At 39.4% G+C, this 27,861-nt stretch overlaps 1 protein-coding gene across 3 annotated transcripts in view; it reads left to right on the forward strand.

Annotated features, from left to right (window-relative positions):
- The window catches only part of LOC102744208 (rab GTPase-activating protein 1-like), a 359,561-nt gene that overhangs the window by 185,747 nt on the left and 145,953 nt on the right, over window positions 1-27,861 (forward strand). For 2 of the 3 annotated variants that reach the window (XM_081824632.1, XM_081824635.1), the window contains one exon: window positions 16,124-16,252. In XM_081824632.1, the coding sequence (XP_081680758.1) occupies window positions 16,124-16,252 (129 nt within the window). Of the gene's footprint in view, window positions 1-6,562; window positions 7,050-16,123; window positions 16,253-27,861 lie in introns of those variants that run through there. The other variant, XM_006733066.3, reaches the window with a different exon arrangement.

The raw sequence follows: 27,861 nt of genomic DNA on the forward strand, positions 1-27,861 counted from the left end.
CCCGCTACCTTCTTCTTCTTCTTTTTTTTTTCTTAACATATATTGCATTATTTGTTTCAGAGGTACAGATCTGAGATTCAACAGTCTTGCACAATTCACAGCGCTTACCAGAGCACATACCCTCCCCAGTGTCTATCACCCAGTCACCCCATCCCTCCCACCCCACCCCCCACTCCAGCAACCCTCAGTTTGTTTCCTGGAATTAAGAATAAAATGATCAACTCTTAAAGAGACTGTAAAAGTTCTTGCACTAATAAAGGCATTAAGCTAGAATCTGACCAAAGAATTGCTACAGTAACTATTCAGCATGTTAATAAATTACTGTTGGTGGGAGAAAGTTCTTTCTTCTATTAAAAAAAAAACAAAATTCCTTTAACGTGGTTATGCCTTAAGTCTTATGAGAGGTCAGACCATTCTTAAACACTAGGTAAATCTATAATACTTTACAGGAACCTTTTTTTCCCCTTTGAATTCCTATAAACTTGTTACCTGACCTACCCACCATGATGTCAGTTAATTACGGATTTTATTTTGTACTCCCAATTCTTCAGGGTATGAATTCCAGCTACAAAATAATGAGACTCGGGGCGCCTGGGTGGCTCAGTTGGTTGGGCGACTGCCTTCGGCTCAGGTCATGATCCTGGAGTCCCGGGATCGAGTCCCGCATCGGGCTCCCTGCTCGGCGGGGAGTCTGCTTCTCCCCCTGACCCTCCTCCCTCTCATGCTCTCTGTCTCTCATTCTCTCTCTTTCAAATAAATAAATAAAATCTTTTAAAAAAATAATAATAATGAGACTCATTTCCCTGTGATACAGCCTATATGCTCAGTCTCATTACATTTCATTTTAGCCTTTTCTTCAAGTAGCGTGAATAATACATAAAGTTAGAAGCAGCATCTGGTGTATCTTTCTACTTCCAGAAGCATGTAGCAGAGCTCGATCTTGAATGGCAGAACATGTGCTGTGCAGGATTTTACATGTATGCCAAGATACCAATAGTACTTACTGTGTCATCTTTATTTGACCTATTTGTTGGATCTTAGGAACTTGCCAAATTATTGAGAGTTCATCTTTCAGAAAATTGTCTATCCAGGGGCATCTTGGTGGCTCAGTGGGTTAAGTATCTGCCTTGGGCTCTGGTCATGATGGAGCCCCAAGTCAGGCTCCCTGCTCAGCAGGGACCCTGCTTCTCCCTCTCCCTCTGCCCTTCCCCCTGCTCGTGTTCTGTCTCGTGTTCTCACTCTCTCTCAAATAAATAAATAAAATCTTATAAAAAATCAAAAAAATAAAAAGTTGTCTATCCTACAAAAAAATAACTAGAGAATTCAGTTTTTGCCCTTTTACCTTTCCAAGTTGAGAAGAGTATAGGTCCTTTCCTACTTACTACTAAGTGTTTAAATCTTCAAGGTTAGAACTGAAGAGGCAGTTGGTCTCATAGGAATGTCTTTTATCGGTATTTGGCTAATTCTCTTTTTAATAATACGTTCAGAGTCCTTTTTGTCTTTCTAACCCTAAACCAGGTGAACACAATGCATTTTATACTTGCTCTCCTCTTCTGTAGGACTTCCTGGACAGACTAGCACCCACCCTGTTCTAGGCACTTTATATGCATTAACTTACTAAGTTTTTAGAGCAACTTGGCTAGATATGTGACATTAGCATTTTACAGAGACTCAAAGAATATTAAGTAATTTACCTATGTCATACAAGTAAATATGACTAAACGATAGTATAATAAACAATGCCCTATTTTGCTACTAGAGATATGTTTAATTCTCCTTACTCTTGGGTTTAGGTCCAGGTCAGTCCCACTAGTAGGAGCCTACTTTTGTCTGCATCCATTGTGAATACCAAATATGTGACTAGATCATTACACAGTGTTGTTCCTCCTTTTATGGTGTCCACATCCTGCTTTATCTTTGTTTGAATGCCTCTCTGAGTTTAAGCTCTTGCATATTAGAAAATGTTTCCTTTTTCACCTTCGTAACCCCTGAAGTAACTACTTAGCATGTTTCTTTGCACTCAGTGTTCTTAATTACAATTCCATAAAATTAAGTCGAATATGCTTTTCATTTTACAGTGGGAGTCTATTTATGTCCTGCACATGCCCAGCAATTATGACACAGTGGAGTGGCTCAGGGAGAGCACTCAAGCACGAGGCTCTGCCCCACCATCCACCTGATTCCAGCACTCCAGAGAGAAAGCCTTCTATTTTTTAGACCATGGCTTAGGGACCATTGCCTGGTCCTCTTCGCTTTTCTCTCACTCTGCCTCATTGCATGATTCATCCAAATTTCCCATATTAGCTTCAACTTGCTGTTGAACTTCCTTACAGATTGTTTTTAAAAAGTCTTCATACTAGGGAGGGCGCCTGGGTGGCTCAGTCGTTAAGCGTCTGCCTTCGGCTCAGGTCATGATCCTGGGGTCCCGGGATCGAGTCCCACATCGGGCTCCCTGCTTGGCGGGAGGCCTGCTTCTCCCTCTCCCACTCCCCCTGCTTGTGTTCCTGCTCTCGCTGTCTCTCTCTGTCAAATAAATAAAATCTTTAAAAAAAAAAAAAAAGTCTTCATACTAGTTCGTGTAAGGAAATTTGAGAAATCATGTACTTTTAACTGGTTAATTTAGAAGTTTTTTTCTACCATCAGTTTCATCTTTGGACTACTTTATAACTCAAAAATTTATTTCTCAGAAGTGTACTGTACTGAATCTCATCAGCAATAAATAAATTACTTGGAGAGTTGGGGAGGAAGAAGAGAAAATGCTCACTGAGATGACTCACTCTTGTATGGCTTCAAAAATGCCTGGAATCCATTCTTCCATTTCACCAAGTGATGTTCTAGAAGAGTTGTTTTACCTGATACTTATCAACAGCTTATTCTCAAAGGACAGCCTGAAAAATTATGGAAATGTTGAAAACAAGGATGATCCTGGGGATGGAGGGCTGCTTATAGAGGGTGCTTTATTCTCCATAGGGTGATACCTGCCCAGATGGGTTGGGATTGGGCTGATGTCCCCATATATGCAGAACTGAATCAGTAGGTTTCTAAGAAGTCTGGTTCACCTTGTTGTAGAAAGGAAGATGAGAGGATGGGGATGGACATTACAACCTGGGATGTGTTCATTCCTCTGCGGGTTCTAGCCTGGAGTGCAGGGAGGTGAGACCCCTCTCAGTGTGGTCATTTCCAGGCAGGGGATGCCTTCTGGGCCCAGGGGGACCTTCAGCCTTTGCCCTTTTCACCAGCTCAGCATGTTCTGGGTCCATGGGAACAGAGCTGTAGTTGCACTATGCTGTTGTTCCCTTTCCATCTTCATCCTCACTCTTAACTGCGGGTCTGGCCTGTGAAGCCTGAGGACCTGGATCCACTTCTGCGTTTCAGCAGCTACATCTTCTCCTTCCCCCACGGTGCTGGCTCTGCCTTCTCTGGTTCAGCATCTTGGTTCGGGGGCCTCCTCCCACTTCCCCCTTCCTCCTGTTCTTCCTCAGGCTGCTCACTGCTCCAAACCCCATGCCTTCTGCAGGTATCTGGTATGGCCCCAGTTCCTCAGGCTGGTTGGGGAAGGTATGCTCTGGACTCATGCCATCTCCCCATAAAACCACTGCTGCTCTCCCAGGAGGGGCCACTCAGAGCCCAGCCTGAACCTTACCTTCACTTCCTCAAGGATAATGCATTTTTGAGGGGCAGGATGATGGAGAGATGAGGAAAACTGAAATACAGGACCACTTGTTTGTAATTGTTTTAAGTGTAACTCAGTTTGCTCATTAAAATATCATACTTTGGCTATTACATTTAATAGAACTTCTTTTGTGAGCATCAGAGCCAAACCATAGTTCCGAAGTCTTTTGATTAATTTTGACTTCTTACCAGAATCCGTTTGGGCAAGAAATTCTTTGTTTCTGGTTTATATAAGGAAAAATAAATGCTTCGGCCAGTGTTCTTTGAAACCAAGTCAGTTGCATGGAAACATTTCCCCTAGCTTTTAAAAAATATATCAATCCAAAAAAAAGTCCTGTAAGCAAAGGAGTCACTGAATTCTCCCTTCCTTTGCAAGTAAAAATGTCCCCTTGTTCTTTTTTTTTTGTCCCCTTGTTCTTAAACGAGAAGCTTCCATGACAGTGCTTTTCACACTTACACAGCAGTAGCATAGTCTTTTCAAACAGAATCTCCTGTAACTCCAGTATGTAAACAAGATAAAAAAGGAGCTGTTCCCTGAGGGTGAGGGTGTGTGTGTGTGTGTGTGTGTGTGTGTGTGTAGGGGTAGGCTGTGAAAGGCCCAGAACCTCTGCCCTCAGCCTTACAGTCTCCCCCTTCGAGCTGAAGAAGCCCCACCCTGGGTAGCCCATCAGACATTTCCTCCAGAACCTTAGGGATCTGAATATATATATATATATATATATATGTCATATTCTAATGGTTTTGATCATTTTACATTAAAATCTCTAGTTTTTTAAGAAATCATTTTTGGAGGGGCACTTAGGTGGCTCGGTTGGTGAAGCGTCCAACTCTTGATTTTGACTCAGGTCCTAATCTCAGGGTCGTGAGATAGAGCCCTGCGGCGGGCCAGCGCTGGGCATGGGGCCTGCTTGGGATTCTCTCTCTCCCTGCCCCCCCTCCCCCCAGCACACACACGTTCTTTCTCTCTCTCTATAAAAAAGAAAGAAAGAAAAATCGGGACGCCTGGGTGGCTCAGTTGGTTAAGCGTCTGCCTTCAACTCAGATCATGATTCCAGGGTCCTGGGATCGAGTCCCACATCGGGCTCCCTGCTCAGCGGGGAGCCTGCTTCTCCCTCTGCCTGCTGCTCCCCCTGCTTGTGCTCTCTCTCTCTGACAAATAAATAAAATATTTAAAAAAAAGAAAGAAAAATCATTTTGGGGGGAAAAAAGAAAGAAAGAATTTATGGAAGAAATAAGGGCTTGACAACAATATATATAAATATCTTATTTGAGATTTTGTTAATACTCAGGGCACCTAGCATCTGCCTTCGGCTCAGGTCATGATCCCGGGGTCCTGGGATCGAGCCCCGCATTGGGCTCCCTGCTCCATGGGAAGCCTGCTTCTCCCTCTCTCACTGTGTCTCTCTCTGTCAAATAAATAAATAAAATCTTAAAAAAAAAGATTTTGTTAATACCCGAAATGTTTAACAAAAAAAAATGTTTTATTGAGTTTTGGAAAAAGGAACTAAACAATATTCTGTTAAAGCAGGCAATATTTCCCTTTAACCCCAATTCTGTAATTAATCTATTTCTTTAACCAAGATCAGAGAGATAAGCTGATGTTTCTATTTTGTTACTTGCAGAGATCTATAACTCTTATTTGTCAGAGCAGGAAACTAAGATTCAGAAGGAACCAGCAGTGGTTCTCTTAGTCCTCTTACTCTGTATCATATTACAATTTACATGGAGAAACTGACCTGGTATTCACCCCAGAACCCAGAACAAGATTCTGAATATGATTAGTTAATTGTTAGCTAAAGTATAGAAACTGCTCCTAAAGGGGATCTTGTCTTTTTGCCTTCATTTGGCTGTAACTGATTATTCACATCAAGGAAGTTAATATGACACATACTAAGACTGTAAAATTTTAAAGCATGGATAATCCTCAGTTATATTATTAGTAGGGAAGGATTAATTTGAGCAGAGCATCAAAATAATGTTTTGAGCTATTAAATGAGTGTTTATCAGGATCTGTGGCTTAAGAAAGTTATTACTGCTCTGAGAATCTCAACTTCAATGGTTCCTTAGATGTATGCTCATTATTAATATTGTAGGTTTTTATGTTTTGTCATACTACATGTTTATAGAAATCTTACTTTTAATTATGGCTTCCCAGAATGCTGACATACTTCACATTCTAGCATTTCAAAAGTCATTATTATTGCATAAACACTGCAACTTGAGGGTGTGTCGTTTCTTGGAAGCTCGGTCTTTGCTCTCTGTTTATCCTGTATCGTTTCGCCCTAAACCTCTCTTCTGTAGAGCTTTCAGTCACCGAACCAGGATTGGAGCATCCCACTTTAAATATGCAGCATAAAATCAGACTTTTATCTGTTGTCGTTATTAGAAAGCAAGAGTGAAGAAAGGTCAGCCTTTTAGCTGGCCGGCTGTCCGGTTCTTCTAAGAGCATTCCATGTGAAGAGAAGCTAGTTCGTTTGTCTCGGGCTTTCGGCTTCAGCAGCATAAGCCATCAGACTCACACTGATTGAAGGTGGACTGGGAGGGAGAAGCACATCTGTCCAACGGCTCGCCATTGGCTTCGTATTACAGCATTCTCCCCCGAGACACTCTGCATGCTCATTCACCTACCTCCTTCTCTTCCCTCCCCTTCCTCCCCTACCCCTTCATTACTGATTCCGAGCGAGAGAGGCGGCGGCGGCCGCAGCGCCCCTTGTCACGAATCAAGGATTGCAATGAGCTCATCCTTTTCTCCTTGCAGCTTCACAACTGCCCTGGCTTCCCGGCTACCGCTGCTGCTGTCTGCTCACACGCGCGCACACACACACGCACGCACGCACACGCGCGCACGCACACGCGCGCGCACACACACACTCACATGCTAGACCCTTCTGAGCTGCTGGTACATTTTAACACATGTATCTGAACTCTCCTGCATCACTCTTGGCCATTTTCTTGCATTCGATTGCTTTTGCCGTTTTTTTATTTAGATCAAAATTTGATTTCATTTTCCAGTCTACTTTGGGGCTTTTGCACAGTGGATAATTTAGCCAAAATGTTCTTCCTGTGGAGACGTTAGCTGGCAATTCCCACCACAGCCTGGCTTGTGCGTGCTCCTGGGGAGACCTAAGCCTGGCTCCCCTCCCACTGCAGTTCTCAAAATTGTGGATAAGAGATCCAGCTTTCTCATTCTGGATACCTACTTACTGCTCATGGAAGAAGGGGTGCCCTGCCCAGCCCCAGCTGCTAAGCTCACACCTCCTGTCAAAAAGTCCCAGGACATGCACGACGAGAGGAGCAAGCTGGTGAATGAGTATGCATGTCGGGTGCTGGAACTTCTGGGGATGGGGCATCGTCTGTTTGTGCCTCGGCTTCTGGCGGTGAGACTGTTTTTCATTGAACTTCATTTGTAAGGAATCTGCCACCCTCTGTGAGAATTCCTGTATCCCTAAAAGAGGCTTGCAGTCTCCTTTTTCTCCTCTTCCCCACACTACCAACCAGGAAGTGCTCAGTGGCCGCTGCCCTGGGGCTCTGGCTGAGCCTGCTCCAGGCCACTCCTTAATTGGCTAGAGGAGATCTGGCTCTTTTCTAAAAGCCCAGGGCCACATTAGTGGCATTATCTCTGTGGCAGGGGAAAAAAAAACCATGTTTTTCTGGCTGCCTAGACTCAGCAATAAAGCAGAATACCCAAGCGCTTGATGTAGGCATTCTGTTATTTACGTCTCCAAAAGGGTTAAATTTCACAACAGACGTTATTGCTACCTATCTAGAGTACTGTGGTTTGCGTTCTAACCTCACCATTTGATTGCCAACTTGATTTTTTTTTTTTCTGGATAGGGAATTTTACCCCCTAAAAATCCTTGGGTGGGAAATTGAAAATTTCTCTCCTGGAATGCTCGAATTGTGTATCTATGAAGCAGTTTAAAGCTGTTGGGTCTGTGCTGTGAATCTGGGAAGTCTGGCTTGCTTGTTTTTTGATTTCCTGAACAAGAGGAAAATCACCCTTCCTTACTTCCTACCAAGGGTTAAAATTAAATACCCACAATCGCTGGTGCAGGTTTCTTTTTAGTGGTTTGAGAACTATACCTAGCAACTGTTCTATAATGTAATTGGTCTACAGTAGTCCTATACCATTATTTGGTAATTGAACAAGAATAATTAAGCTTTGTCTATTTTATACAGTGGAGTTTAATGCCATTCCAGACTGTTCTTTCGTTATGGTTCTGTCATATTTGAGTCTTTTCAGAAGTACAGTGTTGACTGAATTTAACACTTTTCTCTCATGTATCTCTCTTCAGTCTAGTTCATCTCTGTTTATATTATCTTTGCAATGATCAATTCAGTCTTCATGTATGTATTTGCATGCAAGTATCATCCCCCTTGTTTAATCATAACAACATTTTAGGTAGCTGTATACATGAGGGGTTTTTCACCCTGAAGAAAGTCTGTTTATCATTGTGAGATGAAGTTAGAAGCAATGACCAGCATACAATTATGGGGGAGGGGGTATTTTTGAGAAATAAAATTTCTTTGTCATTTAAGAAAGAAATAAAAAGAGTTCAATACATATGTTTTGGTGCCCAGGTGAGGTCATCAGTGCTCACTTGAATTCTGTTTCCCTGAATCTCATTTTTCTTAATAAAAGAGAAAACTGAAGGTTTATGTTCTATTAGAAAGGAGTTTGTGTTTTTTTTTTTTAAGTGAAATAAAAAGCATTTTATTCAGGAGCTCTAACACTGTTAAGTGCTAAAATATATTTCAACAAATTCTCTACATCTCTTTGAGAAGTCCGTTTTGGGTCTCATATACTTTCATATTCTTAAAGACTACTTAACTCTGTGGCTCCAGGGCTCCCCCTCCTAACTTTCCAGTAACCTGGTGCTGCCTTCCTTTGGCACTTTACACTTTCAGTGCTTTGAAGGAAAACATAAATGGATAACTAAGACTGTCTCTCATACTTAAATCTGCATTAGGGTTGAATTTAAACTGCCTCTAGTTTTAAAACAGATTATCAGCAATAAAATCCACAAGGAGGTGGGTTCATAAGCGTCAGATCTTCTGGAGGTCATGTGGATCTGTATGTCGCAACCATATGAAGTTGTCTTGGTTGCCCAGTTAGGTATTCAAGGTAGTATGTTTCTCAGGTTGTTTTGGGCTCTCACATTCAGAGTCTAGGTAATGGTGCCATTTGCATTACACGTGAAAAGTATGTACTGAGTTGTCTATAGGGTCATTTGACAATCTCTGATTTTGTTATACAGTATTGTACTTAAAAGATTATTGATAAAACTAGGGTACTCTACAGTTTGGGAAATCACATGCCCTTTAATTAGCAATATGGCTGTGAATTGAGATAAGCTATCCAGTGAGTTACTGCGTAAAGTTTATTTAGCATGTGTACCAGGAGGAAGTACAGTTGTTCAGCCTTGTGTTATTGGACTGGCTAATGATGTGGGATCGATGGCTGATCTGCACAGGGTGGTCCTGAGAGGAATCCTGCCACATGTAATATTGCAATCTTTCCATTACCACTGAAAAGGGCAGGCACTGAAGTTTTTGTTTTTAGATAGGTTTTAAATATGAATGCATGTAGGTTAAACACATGTAAATACTTTATTTTACTTTAAAGATTCCAGTAGTTTTTCTTTTTTCATGTAAGTTAATTTTCTTGATGGACCGATCAAATAAATGAAGATTTGCCAAGACAGTGTTGTAGATTTGGACTTTGAGCCTTATTCATTGTCCCCTGTTTCACAGAGGGACCATCAAACTACTAGAATACCAAGCACATTTGAAAAATTTGTTTTAAGTTTTCTTTAAATTACCTTTGAAATTTTTGCTTCTAGTCCTTCAGAGGTACACCTAGTAAAGAATAATTTCCCTTTAACAAATCAGGTACAAGTACTTCATTTTAGATATTACCCTAAGGCATAAATTCTATGTGCTGACTCACCGAACACACGTTTCTTTGGTGAAATTAGAATACCAGAGCAAGAGATACAGGTATCCTAGATACCAGCTAAGTAATGTTTCCCTCTCCTAAAGCCTGTGCTTCCAAATGATTTCAGACTTCCAAAAATCTGTCTCTACTGAATAGAAATCCTGTTAGACACTATAAAGGAAGAAAAAGCCATTTGTGGTAAAAATAGTGAAGGTAAGAAAGAGAACCATACCTCAATTTAAAAAAAATAACAATCCCCTAAAATAATCAAATCTAGAATTTGCTGCTTATCGGAGGCCCTGGAAGAAAGACTGATCATCCAAGAGTCGTGAGAGGTTCAGAATAGAAGCATCTAGAGCTAACACCCAAATGTTAGAACTGTTCCTTTCCACCCACCCTGCCTCTTTAAAAAAAAAAAAAAAAAAATCACTTTAAAATGTGATACTCTTGCACTGAATTTTTCAGTGGGAAAAACACACTCAAAATGGTATCAGCGGTGACACATAGCCAGAGTCCATACTCTGTAAGTGTGTGAAATTTGAAGAAAAAGGAAAAACTTTTATCCTACTCCTGTTCAAAATCTCCCTTTTCTCCCTTTAGATTTTATTAGCTGTTATATGGCGTGGGAAGTTATTACCATGTCGTTCTGTATTAGTATCAGTGTTGGCTATAGTTTCAATACTGATACTGTGGGCACTGTGCACAGTGAATCCAAAGGAGGATTGATTATTGAAATGAAAAACCAGAGGAGCAAGTATGTCTCCCATTCTTACTTCTGTTTTAACTGCTGCAAGGATTGCTCACTGAAGAGAGATTACAACTCTTAAAACTTAAAGACCCAAATATAAAAGTTGCCACGCATACTTCTGATGCCCTTCAAAATGTAAAAGTCAATTTTTATATTAAAATAAGTCCTACATCTACTTTTTAATTTGCATTTTATTAATTGTGACTTTTTAACACTGGGTGTGCTTGAAGTGGAGCTTTTATGAATTCATAGAACAAATTTATGTTGGTGTCTATCGTGTGCCTGGCAATGTGCTTAATTCATTTTACTGGGGGAAGTGGGAAGGATACCTAAATTAACATCCTACTTAAACAAACAAACAAAAATTCTACTTACCTTTTCCCTCTGGATATTTCTCTTTACCTACTTGAAAGGAAACAGAAGTAGGACTGGTTGAAATGTTTTTAATTGTCCAGGTAATCTTTTTATATAATTCTATTCAAATGAAGAAAGAAGTAATACCCCTTTGGAGGTGTAATTGATAAACATGTTCCATATCATCACTTAAAAGGATTTAACAGCAAGTTTGGGGAGCAAAAGATGAGTATTAATAAAACCACTAATTTTCAAAAGTTATCATTTATTCTTATTTAAAAGCTGATAGTGTTCTCTATTTTGCAAGGAAAGAAAACATGTCTTTGCTTATTCAGATTTCCCTAACTCTAGTCTGTGTTACCTTCTGGCTAATATTACTTAACAAATAATGTCAGGAAAGTAATTGCATTTTCATTATGATACTTTTCCCTCATGATCATTCTGAAGGCAATATAGAAAAACTCTTAAGAATTTCCCAGTTGAAGAACAGCCTTTCCAGCTGAAATCAGTTCTTCTAGCCTGACGGAGTTCTGCTGTAGTGAGCACAGATGGATAACGACATCCAGAAGCTGGCCTCTCCTCTTTTAGATACTTGGTTTGGTCCTTGAAATGTTAGTCTGCCTTTTAGGGGTGCATTTTTAAGGCTTGAGTCTTATCACAAGATCATGTGGTAAGCTTCTCTTCATTGTCAGGGTAGACAGGTAGCATTCATACATACAAATGTAAACTTAATTATAACTGTTAATTAAGTTTACATCTCCGTAGACAGTTTATTAATAAGCCGTCATGTTTTAGTTTCATAGAAAGCGCTGCTACTTATATTTTGGACTAATACTGTTACATTAATGCTTGACGGTTGTGAAGCATATATATTTAACAAGATGATATGTACAGGGGCGTCTGGGTGGTTCAGTCGTTAAGCGTCTGCCTTCGGCTCAGGTCATGATCCCAGGGTCCTGGGATCGAGCCCCACATCGGGCTCCCTGCTCAGTGGGAAGCCTGCTTCTCCCTCTCCCACTCCCCCTGTTTGTGTTCCCTCTCTCGCTGTGTCTCTCTGTCAAATAAATAAATAAAATCTTAAAAAAAAAATGATATGTACAATATGATTCAAATTTTCTTAAATATGTGTGTAGGGATAGGAAAAAATGATTATAAGCAATGTAACAAAATGTTAATTATGTTTATCTCTGGGTAGTGAGACCTCTTAGGCTTTTAAAAAATATTTTCCGTTTTGGGGAAAGTGAATATGTCATCAATAAAAAAATGTATGATCCCACTATGTATATACACACACATATGTATACAAATTATGATTTTTACAAAGTATTTAAAAAAACCAAACAACTTTCTGATAAATTCTTAGTGAGGTATCCATATTTTTGCAGACCAAGAAGTATCTATTCCTCAATTGTAGAGGGAAAAACCTCTCACATACAGCCATCAGAAAATGGAGAGTTACCCCTGTAAATTTATAATCTGCTTATGGCATAAAAAGATATTTGGAGGTGATACTTAATGATTATGGAAGTCTCTTAAAGATAGAAAATTGGAGGAAAAAGCCCTTTAGAATCAAAGTAGGACTGCAGATTATCTTCTGGAGCAATGTCAAGCAAGGTTTTTGTTAATATACTTTTTGCTTATTGGCGTGTTTCCGGCCCCCCCCCCCCCCGCCAGGGTTGTCTTCTGGCATATATATATATGTATATATATATATTTTGTTTTTAATTCACAATGAAATTAGCTTTATTTCAGTCCATGACAGGAATATAAGTTCTTACAACTTAGACTGCCTGCTTTATGGAATTAAAAATGTCAGTGAGAGCAGGGTACTGTTTTTAGCTACTAAAATATCAGTACCTGAGCATATTTGAGTAACAGAGAGACAACTTTCCAAACTGTCATCCCTTATATTTGTTTTGGGGCTCACAAAATGCACTCATAGGACTTACCTTATTTCCTTCTCAAATACTTGACGTTGAAGATGCTCCCTTCTTGAAGTAGAACACTAAAGATGTAGGCAGCACCACAATTTAGCCAGAGTTGGGATCAGAATGGATTTATTTCATCCTTTGCAGCCTTGTTTGAGTGTCTTTAATTGCCAGCTACTTCCTAGAAGCTGAGATTAGGGGACCGAATACCATGCAGTTTCCACATGTCTGTCTACCTGAGTCGTTCTGCTCTGTGATCGTTAGAGCGCCTCTCTGACAGGACTTAGCTGAGTGGGCCATGGGATCTGGAGCATCAATAACGCAAGCAGTGTCTTGGAAAGGACAGTCACGGGGCACTCTGAATTCTGCCTTCCAGAGACTCAGCCCCGGCTGGGCTTTAGCCCCACCCAGGTGGGGAGCTTCTTGCTGCACCTCCCCTGAGTGGGTAGCCTCCTTCAGACAGCATTTCTTTGACCTGGCCACCCCTCCCTGACCAGAGGTCACATGTCACAGGCTGTATGATTCCTCAGCTTTAATCCTCACCTTTCTGGTTTTGCACCAACTCAGAGGCTGGACTTGAAATTAGGCCTTGGGCAGTATTAGGTAATCATGCTACTGCCTTCAGGCAAGGAACTGCACCACCATTTTGGGGCCATCTGTTACCAGGTAACTAGAGCTTGGTTGCCCAGAAAATAGAAGCAGTGGCCTCAAAGGCTTTGGGGTGGGGAAGATAGCTGCTCATCCTGCTTCCCCACAAACTCCAGAAGCAGTGTGTCCTGAGTTTTCCTGACAGTCACCAGAGAGCTGATCGTCAAAGCCAGTATCACAGGTGAGAAAGGAAGAGTGGGGATGTAGTGTGTCTGGTATATCTGGCAGCTGGATGCTTTCCCAGCAATTCAACAGTTGATACTTTGGTCAGAGAAGCCCTCTTTTAGGCTGATGTTGCCATAACAGTCTTTTCCAACTAAGTTAAGGTGAGTTGATAGCACTCTGTCATGCTAAACATTCTACCACTTATCATCACCATCGTGTCTAAGTATCTACGAGGGAGGAAGTCAATCTGAGATGTACCAAGGCTTGTTTTTCCACTGCTACCATTAGCCTAGCTCTACTTTCTGATCTAAAGCTGAGGCAACCTGGTACCCCTGTGGAAATGCCTGCTGTATGAATTAATAGATTATTTTATTTTACATGTTTCTGTTTAAAAGGTAAGGGAGATGAAAGTAGAATTCATTCATTCAGTAAATTTTAATTGAGTACCTCCCATATTCCAGTTATTATTCTTGTCACTGTGGATACAGCAATGAACAAGACAGACAAGGCCCCTTTCCTTAGGAGGAAACAGATGTAAAATGGGAAAATGCGTTGGTGGGAAATTACTTGATGGGCTGGGGGTGGGGGAGAATTTAAGTGCTCAGGAAAGGCCTCGCTCAGATTTTACATTTGAGCTAAAAATCTAAATCACAAAAAGTTGCTATCCTTATGAAAATCTGGGAGAAGACTGTCCAGGCAGAAGGAACAGCAAGGGCAGTTGCCTTCAGTTAGGAATGAACTTGGTGTGTACAAGAAACAGGAACAAGGCCAGTGTGCCTGGAGCTTGAGAACAGGAGGGAAATGTGGTTCAAGACGAGGTTGGAGGGGAAGGCAGGGGCTCCAGATCATGAAGGGTCTTGTGGGCCATGGTAACAATTTTGGATTTCATTCTGAGCACAGTAGGAAGCTCTGGAGGGCTTTACACAGAAGAACCACAGGATGTGAAAGGGTATCATCTGGCTATGATAAGGAGAGTGGATTGTGGGGAACAAAATGGAAACAGGGAGACCAGTTAGTGGGTTACTGCAATGGCTCACCTAGGAGATGACATGTCTAATGGCTTGGGGACCAGGGTGCTGAAGATGATTCCAGCCCTGTGAAGAGCAGGAATTTCTCTGACTTCTTATACTCTTTCAGGACAGCCTTTAAGGTTAATCAGCTCTACATTTGAATCTAAATAAAGTAATATTTTGAACTAGCGCATAGTTTATGATTTCTAGCCATCCTGGTTTGTTTTGTTTTTTCATTTTATTACTGAAGTTTTTGATAATTTCTGACTCTTAAAACATCTTATTTCTCTTTGGCTTACTTCTGTGTACCCTGTCTGCTTAATCTATAATTTGTATCAGGGTGTTTGCCAAAGATTGCTTATAGTTGTTTATTAAAATACTTCTGGCCTTTCTTTTTTTTTTTTTTAGATTTTATCTATTTGACAGAAACACAGCGAAAGAGGGAACACAAGCAGGGGGAGTGGGAGAGGGAGAAGCAGGCTTCCCACCGAGCAGGGAGCCCGATGTGGGGCTCGATCCCAGGACCCTGGGATCATGACCCGAGCCGAAGGCAGACGCTTAACGACTGAGCCACCCAGGCGCCCCTGGCCTTTCTTTTTCTTTTCTTTTTTTTTTTTTAAATCGGCTCCCCACCCAATGTGGGGCTTGGACATACAACCCAAAGAAGATCAAGAGTCACCAACTCTACCCACTGAGCCAGCCAGGCACCCCTTATTGTCTTTCTTATTACAAAATCTTTTTTTTTTTTTAAGATTTTATTTATTTATTTGACAGACAGATACATAGTGAGAGAGGGAACACAAGCAGGGGGAGTACGAGAGGGAGAAGCAGGCTTCCCGCAGAGCAGGGAGCCTGATGTGGGGCCTGATCCCAGGACCCTGGGACCATGACCCAAGCTGAAGGCAGACACCCAACTGAGCCACCCAGGCACCCCTCTTATTACAAAATCTTTACTGCAGAAAGTACAGCAAAATATAAGGGTAAAAACCCCTGTGACCCCACTATCCAGAGAAACCTTTTATTTCCTTTCCATCTTTTTTCTATGCATGCATATATTTATTTTTAAGTGGTTATTTCTTGAAGAAGTAAATTTTGCAAACGGTTTTCATAAGAAGTTCGCTAGTTAAGTGATTCATTTCATTTACTTTTTCATAGCATTTTTTAAGGTGGGGGATCAATTTCTTATTTTCTTGAACTGCTGTTGTCATTAGTTGAAAGGCCCTTCTCCCATTAGGTGTTCATTATATAATTTTAATGTGCTTTGATTACATTGTCTATGTCTTCAGCCAAGTTTCTAATAATATCCTTAGAACACCCAGCAAGCTAAAGTCATAGATTAGACCCAGAGTTAAAATTTTTTCCTTTTCTGGCATTTTTTTTTTTTTTTCCCTCCAGAGCTGTAACTTGGTTAGCTTTGCTGGGATCCACCATTCTGATCTTCAGGTTATGTAAATTAAATATGTTAGCCTATTAATTAATTCTTATACTGCACCTAGGATTTATGGTGACTTATGGTTAGAAATCTATTCCTAATAACTTGTGGAACTAAGCTAGATCTTAGCTACAATGATGCATTTGGGAAAATAGAAATTCTTTTTTCAATGTATTTGTCCTGAAGGCAGGCTAAAATGTAATGATGATTCTTGGGATTATTTTGCAGACCTCAAAGGAAGATCTTCTGCAGGCTGATTTTGAAGGTGCTTTAAAGTTTTTCAGAGTTCAGCTTCCAAAGAGATACAGGGCGGAGGAAAATGCCAGAAGACTGATGGAGCAGGCTTGCAATATTAAGGTAAGGTACATGGATTTATATATAATAAAGACAGACTTGAATGCAGAAAGAACGTGGCCAATTATATAAAACCCTTTCTCTATACATTGCTGGATTTTGACTATGTTTAAGGTGATACTGTGTATGAACTAGTCTCTCCCAGACATTTTTGTGAGGCTGGTATGTGTATAATACCTTCTAGTAGGACTTGGAGTGAAAGTTAGTAGGTTCAGATTGGAACAATAGGAAGACAAACATTTATCTTATAGGTAGGGCTCTAGAATGGACTGCTGTGATAGTGGTTTCCATGGCAGCAGACTTAGTATTTAGCTTTTGGCCATCTGTTTTAGGATTATTTACGACAAAGCAAGAAAAGCCTGCTTAGGCAGTGCTTTCTTTTCTCCAAGGGACTAGGAAAGCTTTGAGTCTTGGTCTGCCCATTCCCACCCCACATCTGCAAAATGGTCATGGATATATTGTTCCTTAACCTATGTCTCATAAAACTAAACAAGTTTCATATAATAATTTGATATGGAAATTTCTATCAAGAAAATTATGGTACCAAGATGAGAGAGCACATTTTTTAAAGATTTGGAACCAATTTATTGATGTTAATTCTTGTACCTCTGGAATATACTAGGGAATCTTCTTACCTAACTATGACATAAATACAAATTTCCCTTCTGAACAAAGAGACAAAGATCCCATGTCTTATGGACCTTATGTTCTTGCAGAAGGAAACAGACAATAAATGACTAAAATAATAAATAATATATTTAATATGCTAGAAGGTGATAAATAGCTAGGAAAAAAGGAAAAGTAGGGTGAAATAAGCAAGACTGGATTGGTGAGGAGAGGGAAAGTTACAGTTGTTAATAGGTATTCAGAGTAAGTAGACCTCATTAAAAAGGTGAAGGAGAGGAGTTAGTCATGGAGATGTCTAGGGGAAGAATGTTCCAGTGGAGACAACAGCTAGTTCAAAGGCCCTGAGGCTGGCTCATGCCTGGTGGGTTTGAAGAACAGCAAGAAGGCCAATGTAGCTGGAGTGAAGTGAATGAAAATGAGAGCAATAGAAGAGGAAGTTAGAGAGCTCACAAGGAGCCAGAAAATGTAGGTCTTTGTAAGGATTCAGACTTTAAGTGAAGTGGGTAGCTCTTGCAGGGTTTTGAGTGGAAGAGTGATATGATCTGTCTGAGGTTTTAGAGGATCACAGCACTTACTGTGTTGAAAACAGACTGCAAGAAAGTAAGGGTGGAAGTAGGGAGGTCAGACAGGGGGTTTTGCAGTAATCCTGTTGAAAAATAATGATAGAGTTTACCAGGGTGATAACAATGAGATAGAGATGGAGTGGAGACGGAGGTAGTTGGAACCTGAGTATATTTTGAAAGAGAACCAAAAGGATTTCATGATACATTACACATGAGTATGAGAGGAAATGAGGAGTCAAGATGACTCCATAGATTTTGGATTAGGAGATTAGAAGATTGAGATGCCATTGGGTTATTAAGTTCATTACTTAAAATGTACTTTGACATAGACTTCATTTAAGCATCATCCACTCTAACACTTTTTTGGTGTAACACTGTTGTTTTTTATCTTAACTTATTTTAAAGTGAATTCTAAATGTCGAAAAGTACAATTCAGTGCAAAAGTAAATAACTGAAGAGAAAAAAAAATATTGTCTTTCAAATGAATTCTATATTTAAAAAAAAAAAATCATTTTCCAAAGATACTAAAGCAAAACAAACCTCTGAATCTTCATCCTGAAATGCAAACTTGTAAAGCCTTCCAGACTAATTATTTTATTTGGCTGGGCCAAATGACTAAGTATGAGCCACATTTGTCTGTAGACTTTGAAAATACATTTCAGTAGTCATGGTGGCTTTGATTGAATTTTTTGGGTGGTATGTTTGAAAGGTAGGCTCCAGCCCTCTGATTGTTCCAGAGCTGTCAGAGAAAGGTACTGTAACTAGAACAGTTCTATAGGAATCTGTTAAAATAAAACATTCATTTCTAAGAATGAGATGAGAGAATTAGGAGGTACAGGTAAGGTAGAAAGTTAAATGTCTTCAAGGGAAATTTGGTAACATCGGGCAATCACTGAGAATGGAAAACCCAGGAAGCAATCCAAAATCGTGAGATGTACAGGGAAGGATTTTTTCCAATATAATTTATGAAGCTCCTCAGAGGATGGAGGCAATTAACAATGGTCAAACCAGAAACTTGGTATCTGAAAGACACAGAAACTTAAAATGTTAGAAAGTAAGTTCAAAATAGGATTTGATTGGGCTATTTCTGGAATGAACATGTGCAACCAGAATAATTTGTGTGAACATGAGCAGATAGACATGAATTTTTATTTTAAGTAATAATGAATTATTTGATTTTGTTTTTTGTTTTTAGGTCTTGTTTTAGGTTTTGTTTTTTGTCTTTGCATTATCTAAGGAGAGTAACTTTTTCTTAGCTATATAAAACAGTACTCACAGGACACCATGTTTATTAAGGTATAGTTGATAACATTATATTAGTTTCAGTCGCAAAATTGAGAAATGATCACCACAATAAGTCCAGTTAACCCCTGTCACCATCCATACTTACAAAATATTTTCTTCTTGTGGTAAGAACTTTAAAGATCCACTCTCCTAGTAGCAGTATGGTATTATTAACTATAGTCATCATGCTGTATAGTATATCCCCATGACTTATTTATTTTATAATGAATAATGTCATCATTTTATAATGAAATTTGTACCTTTTGACCCCCTTCACCCATTTTACCCACTTTACCCCCTGCCTCAGGCAGTCTGTTCTCTGTATCCCTGAACTTGGTATTTTTGGGTTTTTTAGATTCTACATATAAGTGAGATCATCTGGTATTTATCTATTTCTGTCTGACCTATTTCACTTAGCATAATGCCATCAAGTTCCATCCATATTGTGCCCAATGGCAAGATTTCATTCTTTTTTGTGGCTGAATAATATTCCTTTGTGCCTGTATGCTACATTTTCTTTAGCCATTCATCTATCAGGGGCCATTTAGGTTTCCATTGCTGGCTATTGTAAATAATGCTGTAATGAACATGGGGTGCATATTATCTTTTCAAATTAGTGTTTTTGTTTTATTCAGATAAATACCCAGAAGTGAAATTACTAGATTGTATGGTAGTTTTGTTTTTAATTTTTTTGAAGAACCTTCATTTTCATAATGGCTGCACCAATTTACATTTCCACAATTGCAGAAGGGTTTCCTTTTCTCCACATCCTGGCCAGCACTTATTTCTTATCTTTTTGATAATAGCCACTCTAACAGATGTGAAGTGATATCTCATTTTGGTTTTGATTTGCATTTCCCTGATGATTAGTAGTGCTGGGCACCTTTTCATGTACCTGTTGTTTGTCTGTATGTCTTCTTTGGAAAAATGTCTGTTCAGGTCCTCTGCCCAGTTTATAATCAGATTGTTGTTGTTGTTTTTTTTTGCTGTTGAGTTATAGGAGTTCTTTATATATTTTGGATATTAACTCTTTATCAGATATATGATTTGCAAATATTTTCTACCATTCAATAGGTTGCCTTTTCATTTTGTTGATGGTTTTCCTTTGCTGTGCAAAAGTTGTTTGTTTGTTTAAACTCATGGGGCTTGAACTCACAATCCTGAGATCAAAACCTGAGCTGAAATCAAGTCAGACACTTAACCAACTGAGCCACCCAGGCACCTCTGTGTAAAACTTTTTAGTATGATGTAGTCCCACTTGGTTTATTTTTGCTTTTGTTGTATTTATTTTAGATGTCAAATCCAAAAAAAAAATCATCACCAAGACACATCAAGGAGCTCACCACCTATGTTTTCTTCTAGGAGTTTTTTTTTTTTTTTTAAAGATTTTATTTATTTATTTGACATAGAGACAGCGAGAGCAGGAACACAAGCAGGGGCAGTGGGAGAGGGAGAAGCAGGCTTCCCGCTGAGCAGGGAGCCCGATGTGGGGCTCGATCCCAGGACCCTGGGATCATGACCTGAGCTGAAGGCAGACGCTTAATGACTGAGCCAGCCAGGCGCCCCTCTTCTAGGAGTTTTATGGTTTAAGGTCTTATATTCAAGTTTTTAAATCCATTTTGAGTTAATTTTTGTGTTTGGTATAAGATAGTGGCCCAGTTTCATTCTTTTGCATATGACTGTCTAGTTTTTCCATCGCCATTTATTGAAGAAATTGTCCTTTCCCCATAGTATGTCCTGGCTCCTTTGTTGTAAATTAATTGACCATATATGCATGGATTTATTTCTGGCTTCTCTATTCTGTCCCACTGATCTGTGTCTGTATTTTTTTTTTTTTTTTTAATGCTGCTATCATACTGTTTTGATTACTTTGGCTTTGTAATGTTGTTGAAGTCAGCGAGTGTGATGCCTCCAGCTTTGTTCTTCTTTCTCAAGATTGCTTTGGGTATTTGGGATCTTTTGTGGTTCTATGCAAATTTTAAAATTGTTTGTTCCCTTTCTGTGAAAGATGTCATTGGAATTTTGATAGGGATTGTATCGATCTATAGATTGCTTTGGGTGTATAGACCTTTTAACAATATTAATCTAACCTGTGAACACGGAATATCTTTCTATTTATTTGTGTCTTCTTTAGTTTCTTTCATTAATGTCTTATAGTTTTCAGTGTACAGATCTTTCCGTGGTTAAATTTATTCCAAGGTATTTTTTGATGCAATTATAAAATGGATTGTTTTCTTAATTTCTCTTTTTGGTAGTTTCTTATTCATGTATTGAAATACAACAGTTTTGTATATTGATTTTGTATCACAGGATATCATTTTAATTTATAAAGTGATTATGAGGTAGACGTGAGGTGAAACTCAGAGAAGGAAGACGGAAGTAGTATAATATCCAAGGATTGTGCTGGAACTGGAGCATAGGTTTCCAACCTAAAGGTTTAAAATTGTTTTTTAACTGAGACCTACATTTTAAAATAGCTTTTATATCAAAACCCTGACCCCCCCCCCACATACATATCTGAAGAAATACTCTTACAATGTGTGATGTACTCTGATGTTTCCTCTTCTACTACTGTATTGTATTCTGTGTCATTTAAACTTCTTGAAGAAAAATCTTCAAACCGAAAAGGTAATCATAACCCACTAAATCGATTTCACAACAGCTTGCTGTTTTGAAAAAACACTGAGGTCTGTCATACCGTTCACACCACCTCCCTCTTCCCCATTCTTATATGCTGCAACTTGTGAGAAGTTGTGGAGCTTGAGGTGTGGCAATGAATAATGGAAGTAGGGGTGTGGTAAGGATGTGCGTCCTCATGCCGTCCTTGTAGCAGAATATGCTGGCAACTGCAAAGTTTAGGGAATGATGGATTTACAGATCGAGGCTGTGTGTTAGGCGAAGCATTCACAGACAGAGGTGACTGCAGGTATGGAATAGGCAAACAAGCTGCTCTCACAATTTATCTGCAGCCTTGAGATTAAAGATAGAATATCAAAAATAAAAAAAATTATTTTAATTATTTTCAAAGTTAGTATTTGTGTATGATTATATCTTTTTTGAATTGACATGTTCTCATTTAATTACCCAACAGGATGAATCACTTTCCTCTAACTTTAAGGAACTAGGTGATGAGTGATTGCAGTGAACTGACTGCTTTTAAAATAGATGCAACAGTTAGTTGCAGGTGAAAAGTAACTTAGTTCCATATGTGGTTTATTTCTGCATGTGTACAACAAGATGTATTAACAAACCACACTGGATTAGATAAATAACTTTATTCTTCTCAAACCTGTATAATATTAAATATCAAAAATGTTTTTGTGGGTTTTCTTCTGATTTAACTAACATGATTTTAAATGTTTCTCATATCTTCCTGTGCCTATGGTTTCAGCTAGGTTATAATCGGAAAATATGTTGACCCATCAGACTTGATTTGAAAAGTCATTTGCTTACTTAATATATGAATATCCTGTACTTCCTCAGGCTTTGTTGAATACCATTATTCAGTTGTTACTGGTAGTTAAAAATTCTGCTACTGTAGACCTTCTTAACTTGAATCTTGGCTTCATGTACTCTAAATCAGTAGAAATTTGAATTTCTTAACACAAGCATATGAGCATTTTGTTTTTCCAGGTAAGACGATCCAGAGCTTCCATTAGATTCTTAAAAGGAATTCAGTAACTCAAAAAAAAATTAGCCTGTATACTGTGGGACAGTCTTAAACTTGCTAAGTAAATTGATATTTTTATAAAGTATAAGAATTTATGAATGTGATATCTATAGATATTCAAGTGCTTATACATACAACCTTTATAATTATTCTTGATCTGCCTGTTGTTCTATATAATTTTATTCAACATCATTTATATTGTATTAGGTTGAATTCATGAAATTGTCATTCTTGTTGGTCAAAAATTTAAGATATTAGACATCGTATATGATTTAATTCTTTCATGCCTCTCCATACAATTCAATGCTATGTAGATAAATGATGAAATATTAAAATTTTGAATCTTTTAATTATAATGAAATGCATTTAGCTGGCATTGCTCTGATAAGAATAAAAGGATAAACTAGAAGAGTAAAACACCTGTAATAAAAGTTAGAGTACTGTGTATACCTTAGTTCTACGGACATGCAAACTCCCTGAGAATTGCTCTTCAAAGACTGGGAAACAAGTCTTGTCTGTTCGTTCGTTTGTTCGTTCCTTGTTCATTTTTATTTGGAAAAATGTCCCAAATGCCACATTTGTGATGCATCTCATTAGTAGCAAAGTTCATCACATCACTCAAAATAGTCTGTTGGTAGATCTTCATAAAAGAATATTTAAAAATAGAAATCAGCCTCTTTCATTTGATTTTATTAGTGAAATAATTTGAGCAAAATTAAAACCTCAAAATTTGACGTTAAACTAAAACAAAGTAGTTAGGAAAGGAAGTTAATTTCTTGAGTGCCTGTTGTGTGCAGGAACTATGCAAGAGAACTTCTGAGAGGAAATAAGAGTTAAGATAAGACCTGAAGGGTTAGCAGGAGTTAAGGAGTATCTGAAGCTAGGGGAATATGCCCAGAGGTAAGAAAATGTGGTTGAACAAGCCCTAATCATAGTTGATGACTAGAGAATGGGGGTGAGGGGATTAAATAGAGAGAAGACAAAGTAAGCAGGAGCCAGACTGCTGGTGCAGAGCCATGTAAGCCATGGTAAGCAATTTGGATTTTATCCTGAGAGCAATGGGAAGCACTGAGGGATTTTAAATAAGAGGCAGAAATAATCGGCTGTTTGTTTTAGAAAGATCTTTCTGGCTGCTGTGTGGAGAATGGATTGAAAGGGGTAAGATTAGATATTGGTGACAGACCAATTCAGGGGTGGTTGAGGTAATCCAGGTGAGAAGTGACCAGAGTATCTGTTATGGGCTGGAGAAATATCGACAGATTCCAGAGATATTCAAGAGATAGAATCAAGAGATCTTAGTGATTAAATGTGAGCATTAGGGCAGGGAAGAGAGCCTGTGATGACTTTCAGAATTCTTACTTAGGCAACTTGATAGTAATCACACTGCAAAGAGAACAAAGGAGAACAAATTACAAGGATAGAAGATAATGAGTGAAGTGTTGGACATGTGAAGTTTGCAGTGTATATCCACAATCTCATATCCAAATATATAGAAATATCAAGTAAGTGGATGGGTATGGAAGTGAGATCTGAGCTGAAAGTAGGTATTTGAATGTCCCACTATTGAAACCATGAGAGTGGGTGAATTCTCATAGGGGAGCAGAAAGGAATGTTGAGGATAGGTACATTAACATGTAAAAAAATGGGCTGAGAAGTAGAAGCTGGTGAGACTGAGAAGACAGGAAGAAACCCAGAAGAGAAGTGAAGTGTGACTGCTAAGGGAAAAGGTATTTGTTTTCAAGAAGGAAGAAGTTGAATAAATGTCAGTAATGCTTAGAGGTCATATAAGGTAGTAAAAAGCAGACATTGTGCAATAGTTAATGATAAAGGTGTCCTTAATGGCCTTAGTGAGAGCAGTTTCAGTGGAGTGATGAAGTATAAACTCCAGTGATTCAAGGAATAAATGGGAGGGGAGGAAATGGAGAAAGGAAGATAAAACAACTCTTCTGAGAAGGTTAGAAGGGGAAGAAGATGGGGGATGAAAGAGATGGCCAACGAGCCAGAGAATAAGTACAAGAGAGGTAAGAAGACATGAGATTGAGGGGCACCTGGGTGGCTCAGTCGTTAAGCATCTGCCTTTGGCTCAGGTCATGATCCCAGGGTCCTGGGATCGAGCCCCGCATTGGGCTCCCTGCTCCACGGGAAGCCTGCTTCTCCCTCTCCCACTCCCCCTGCTTCTGTTCCATCTCTCTCTGTCAAATAAATAAATAAATCTTAAAAAAAAAAAAAAAGACATGAGACTGATATGGATGTTTGGAGGATGGGAAAGATGAGTCTCTAAATGCTAAAAAACTTAAATGAATCAATTTCTTCATTGAGCACCTACTATACGCCTGGCGCTGTGCTAGACCCAGGGAATACAAGGTAGATATGCTCCCTGAAATCATGGGATTTCCATACTATTGTGTGCAAAATGTTAGTTAGATAATCACCTTAATAACTGTGTAATTACAAGTGAGACAAAAGCTCAGAAGGGAATAAGAAGGATATATGAGGGGAAGGAGCAAAGGAACCTGATTCTGACTCAATCAACAATTTAGGGAAAGCTTTCTCAAACTGAGATTATAAGGCATTCCAGACTGAAGGAACAGCATATACAAACGGTGTGAAGAAGGAGGCAGTAAGTTCTGTTTAAGAAACTGAGGGAAAGCAAATGGGACTATAGCTGAGAGAATCATGAGGGCTGATATGTAGGAGCCAGACCACTCCATCTTCAAATAAGAAGAAAAGACCCACAGAAAGAGAAAAGTTGAAGATTCGGTAAAGAAAGAGGAATATATCAAGAGACAGGCCTCCAAGTAGGGTAAGGGATTAGATTCCAGAGAATAGACCTTTCTTCCATTACAGTAGAAGGGAATGAGCAAGGAATCAATGAGGATGAAGGAAATGTTCAGTTTGGTGGGGAGGAAATTGAGAATATTTCATTTGAAGGTTTCTGTTATTTCAATTAAGCAGATTCTAGAGGAAGGGAGTATATAGTAGAGTGAGAGGTTTAAAGAACATGGAAAAGCTTTTAGAACAGACGTTGTAGAGATTGGAAGAACTAAGTGAGAAAACACACAAAGTTGTTGGACCATTGTTGGAGATCATGAATTCATAGTGGCAAGAATCTGTAGCATTTTGTGAGTTTCTCCAGAAACAGCAGCCCAAATATGTACATGAAGAATGTAGACAGTTATCTTGACCCCAAGCTGAGGTTTGCCAGCATGAGGCAAAGGAAGGACAGTGGGGCCAAGGCAACGGTACTCTAATAAACCAGATCTTGGGGGAATGAGAGGGATGAGGAAAAGGGGAATCCCTGATCTGTCACTTGTGCCAATTTCCACGGTGTAAATACTCCGATAGCCAATTTCAAGGTGCCAATAACTTAAGAACAGGCTCACACATGGGCGCCTGAGTGGCTCAGTCGGTTAAGCATCCGACTCTTGATTTCAATTCAGGTCAGGATCTCAGGGTCATGAGATCGAGCCCCATGTGTGGTTCTGTGCTCAGCATGGAGTCTGCCCGAGATTCCCTCTCTCCCTTTCCCTCTGCCCCTCCCTCCCTCAAATAAATAAATAAAACCTTAAAAAAAAAAAAAAAAAGAACTGGCTCACACAATTTCTGAATGTTAATAGTCACTTCTCAGGAACTTGATGACCCTAAGCACACACAGGTTCAGAGAGATGAGGCTAGAAGAGTGTGGTTGACATGATGGAAAATGGAGTTTAACAAGTAGAAGAGAAAGTGAAGACCAATGGGGACTGAGAGTCTGCAAGAAAAGGGGGTGGAGGAGAACTACAAAGAATTGTTGAACTCCATGACTTAGGAGAATGGTGGAGGAGAACATTAAATGAGTTGGTGGTGGTTACCCAAGAAAAAAGCACCTTTCCTCCAAAAACTCTTATATTTGAAAGACAATTTAGTGACACTGGAAGACAATACTGACTTGTACTTAAAATTTTCAGTTGTAGCTCAGGTTAGTTAGTGGCAGCAGAACCGTGCCAATTGCTATTTTGCCATCTATGGCCAGCTCCTCTGACTTGCCTCTCCGTCCTGGCAACAGTGCTACTGTCTCTCCCATCTTCCTGTGATCATAGACATTGGAAATGCCTTGAGGTGGAATAAACAGAGATGGCAGAGGCAACAGGAGCACGGGAGATGAGGAGGACCCATGATGGCTAAAAAGAAAGTTCTGCCCTGGCATCTTGCTCACACACCAAAATTGGCTTCCTGCCTCATGCGGGAGAGGTAGGCACCAATGACAGAGGGGTTACTGTGGTAACTACTTTCTTCAGAAAATTCTAAGCTCTGCGCCAGCACAGTTACCTCTTTACTGAGATGGACAATTATCTACGCTCCCAGAGTGGATTAATATAATTTGATCTTGCCTCCCACAAATCACGTTTGTAATGGGATATGGTAAATTTGTTTATCTAGAAATTTAACATTTTTTTTCCCTTTTAAGACCTCCATATTGGTAACCGTGGATTTGAATTTAACTGTTTGAAAAATAACTTTCATACTAGAACAAAACTGTAAAGAACATTTGTATTAAAAGCTATTTACCTCTAATTTCTTCATGCCGTTTCCTATTTATTTCTGACTGTTGTTGCTATGTGTAAACAAGAATATAATCTCCCAAATAAAGGCTTTCTTTGAATTAGCATTGAGGCCACACAGAAGCTTCTGTCAACTCCATGGATCTAAAATGTGTACCCTTATGTACACCATGGAAAGGGTTCATTTTTAATAGAACCACATCTAGTGTTCCTTTCCTATAAAGACCTCTATGTTGACAACCACAGTTGGAAATATTTGGTTTAAAGGGTCATAATCTTCTTGCTGGGGAAGTGTTATGTTGCAGGATACAGAGATGTGATAAATAACAAACTGATAATGAGATAGTTTCTATATCAAAACAGTTCCTCTTTTTTCCTTTGAGGCTTCTTTTTTTTTTTTTTAAAGATTTTATTTATTTATTTATTTATTCATTTATTTATTTGAGAGAGCGCGCCTACGCGGGAGTGCCTACGGGCCCGTGCAGGGGAGGGGCAGAAGGAGAGGGAGAATCTCAAGCAGACTCTGCAGTTAGCAGGAGCCGGACTGGGGGCTTGATCTAATGGCCCTAAGATCATGACCTGAGCTAAAATCAAGAGTCGGATACTTAACCGACTGAGCCACCCAGGCGCCCATCCTTTGTGGCTTCTATTAACATTCATAATCCTCAGTGTACCTCAGATTTGGGGCATTGTTTTGTTTCTACCCCCAAATTAATGCAATTTGATTTTGCTTCTCACAATCATGTACTATGGGAATGAACAGGGAACATGTAAATGTTGGACGTGCTCTGAAACAGTTGATGACAGGTGGAGAAAATAGGCCGTAGCTCCAGACGCCCAGGCATCAGGTACCCTCCACATTTAGAGAACTGAGCTTTTCTGTCTGTTCCTAATCAACTAGAATACATTTGTCCCCTTTATTACTTC

Source organism: Leptonychotes weddellii, chromosome 6 (assembly GCF_054177405.1).
Source record: "Leptonychotes weddellii isolate Sample4059 chromosome 6, ASM5417740v2, whole genome shotgun sequence".
NCBI classification, from domain to species: domain Eukaryota; kingdom Metazoa; phylum Chordata; class Mammalia; order Carnivora; family Phocidae; genus Leptonychotes; species Leptonychotes weddellii.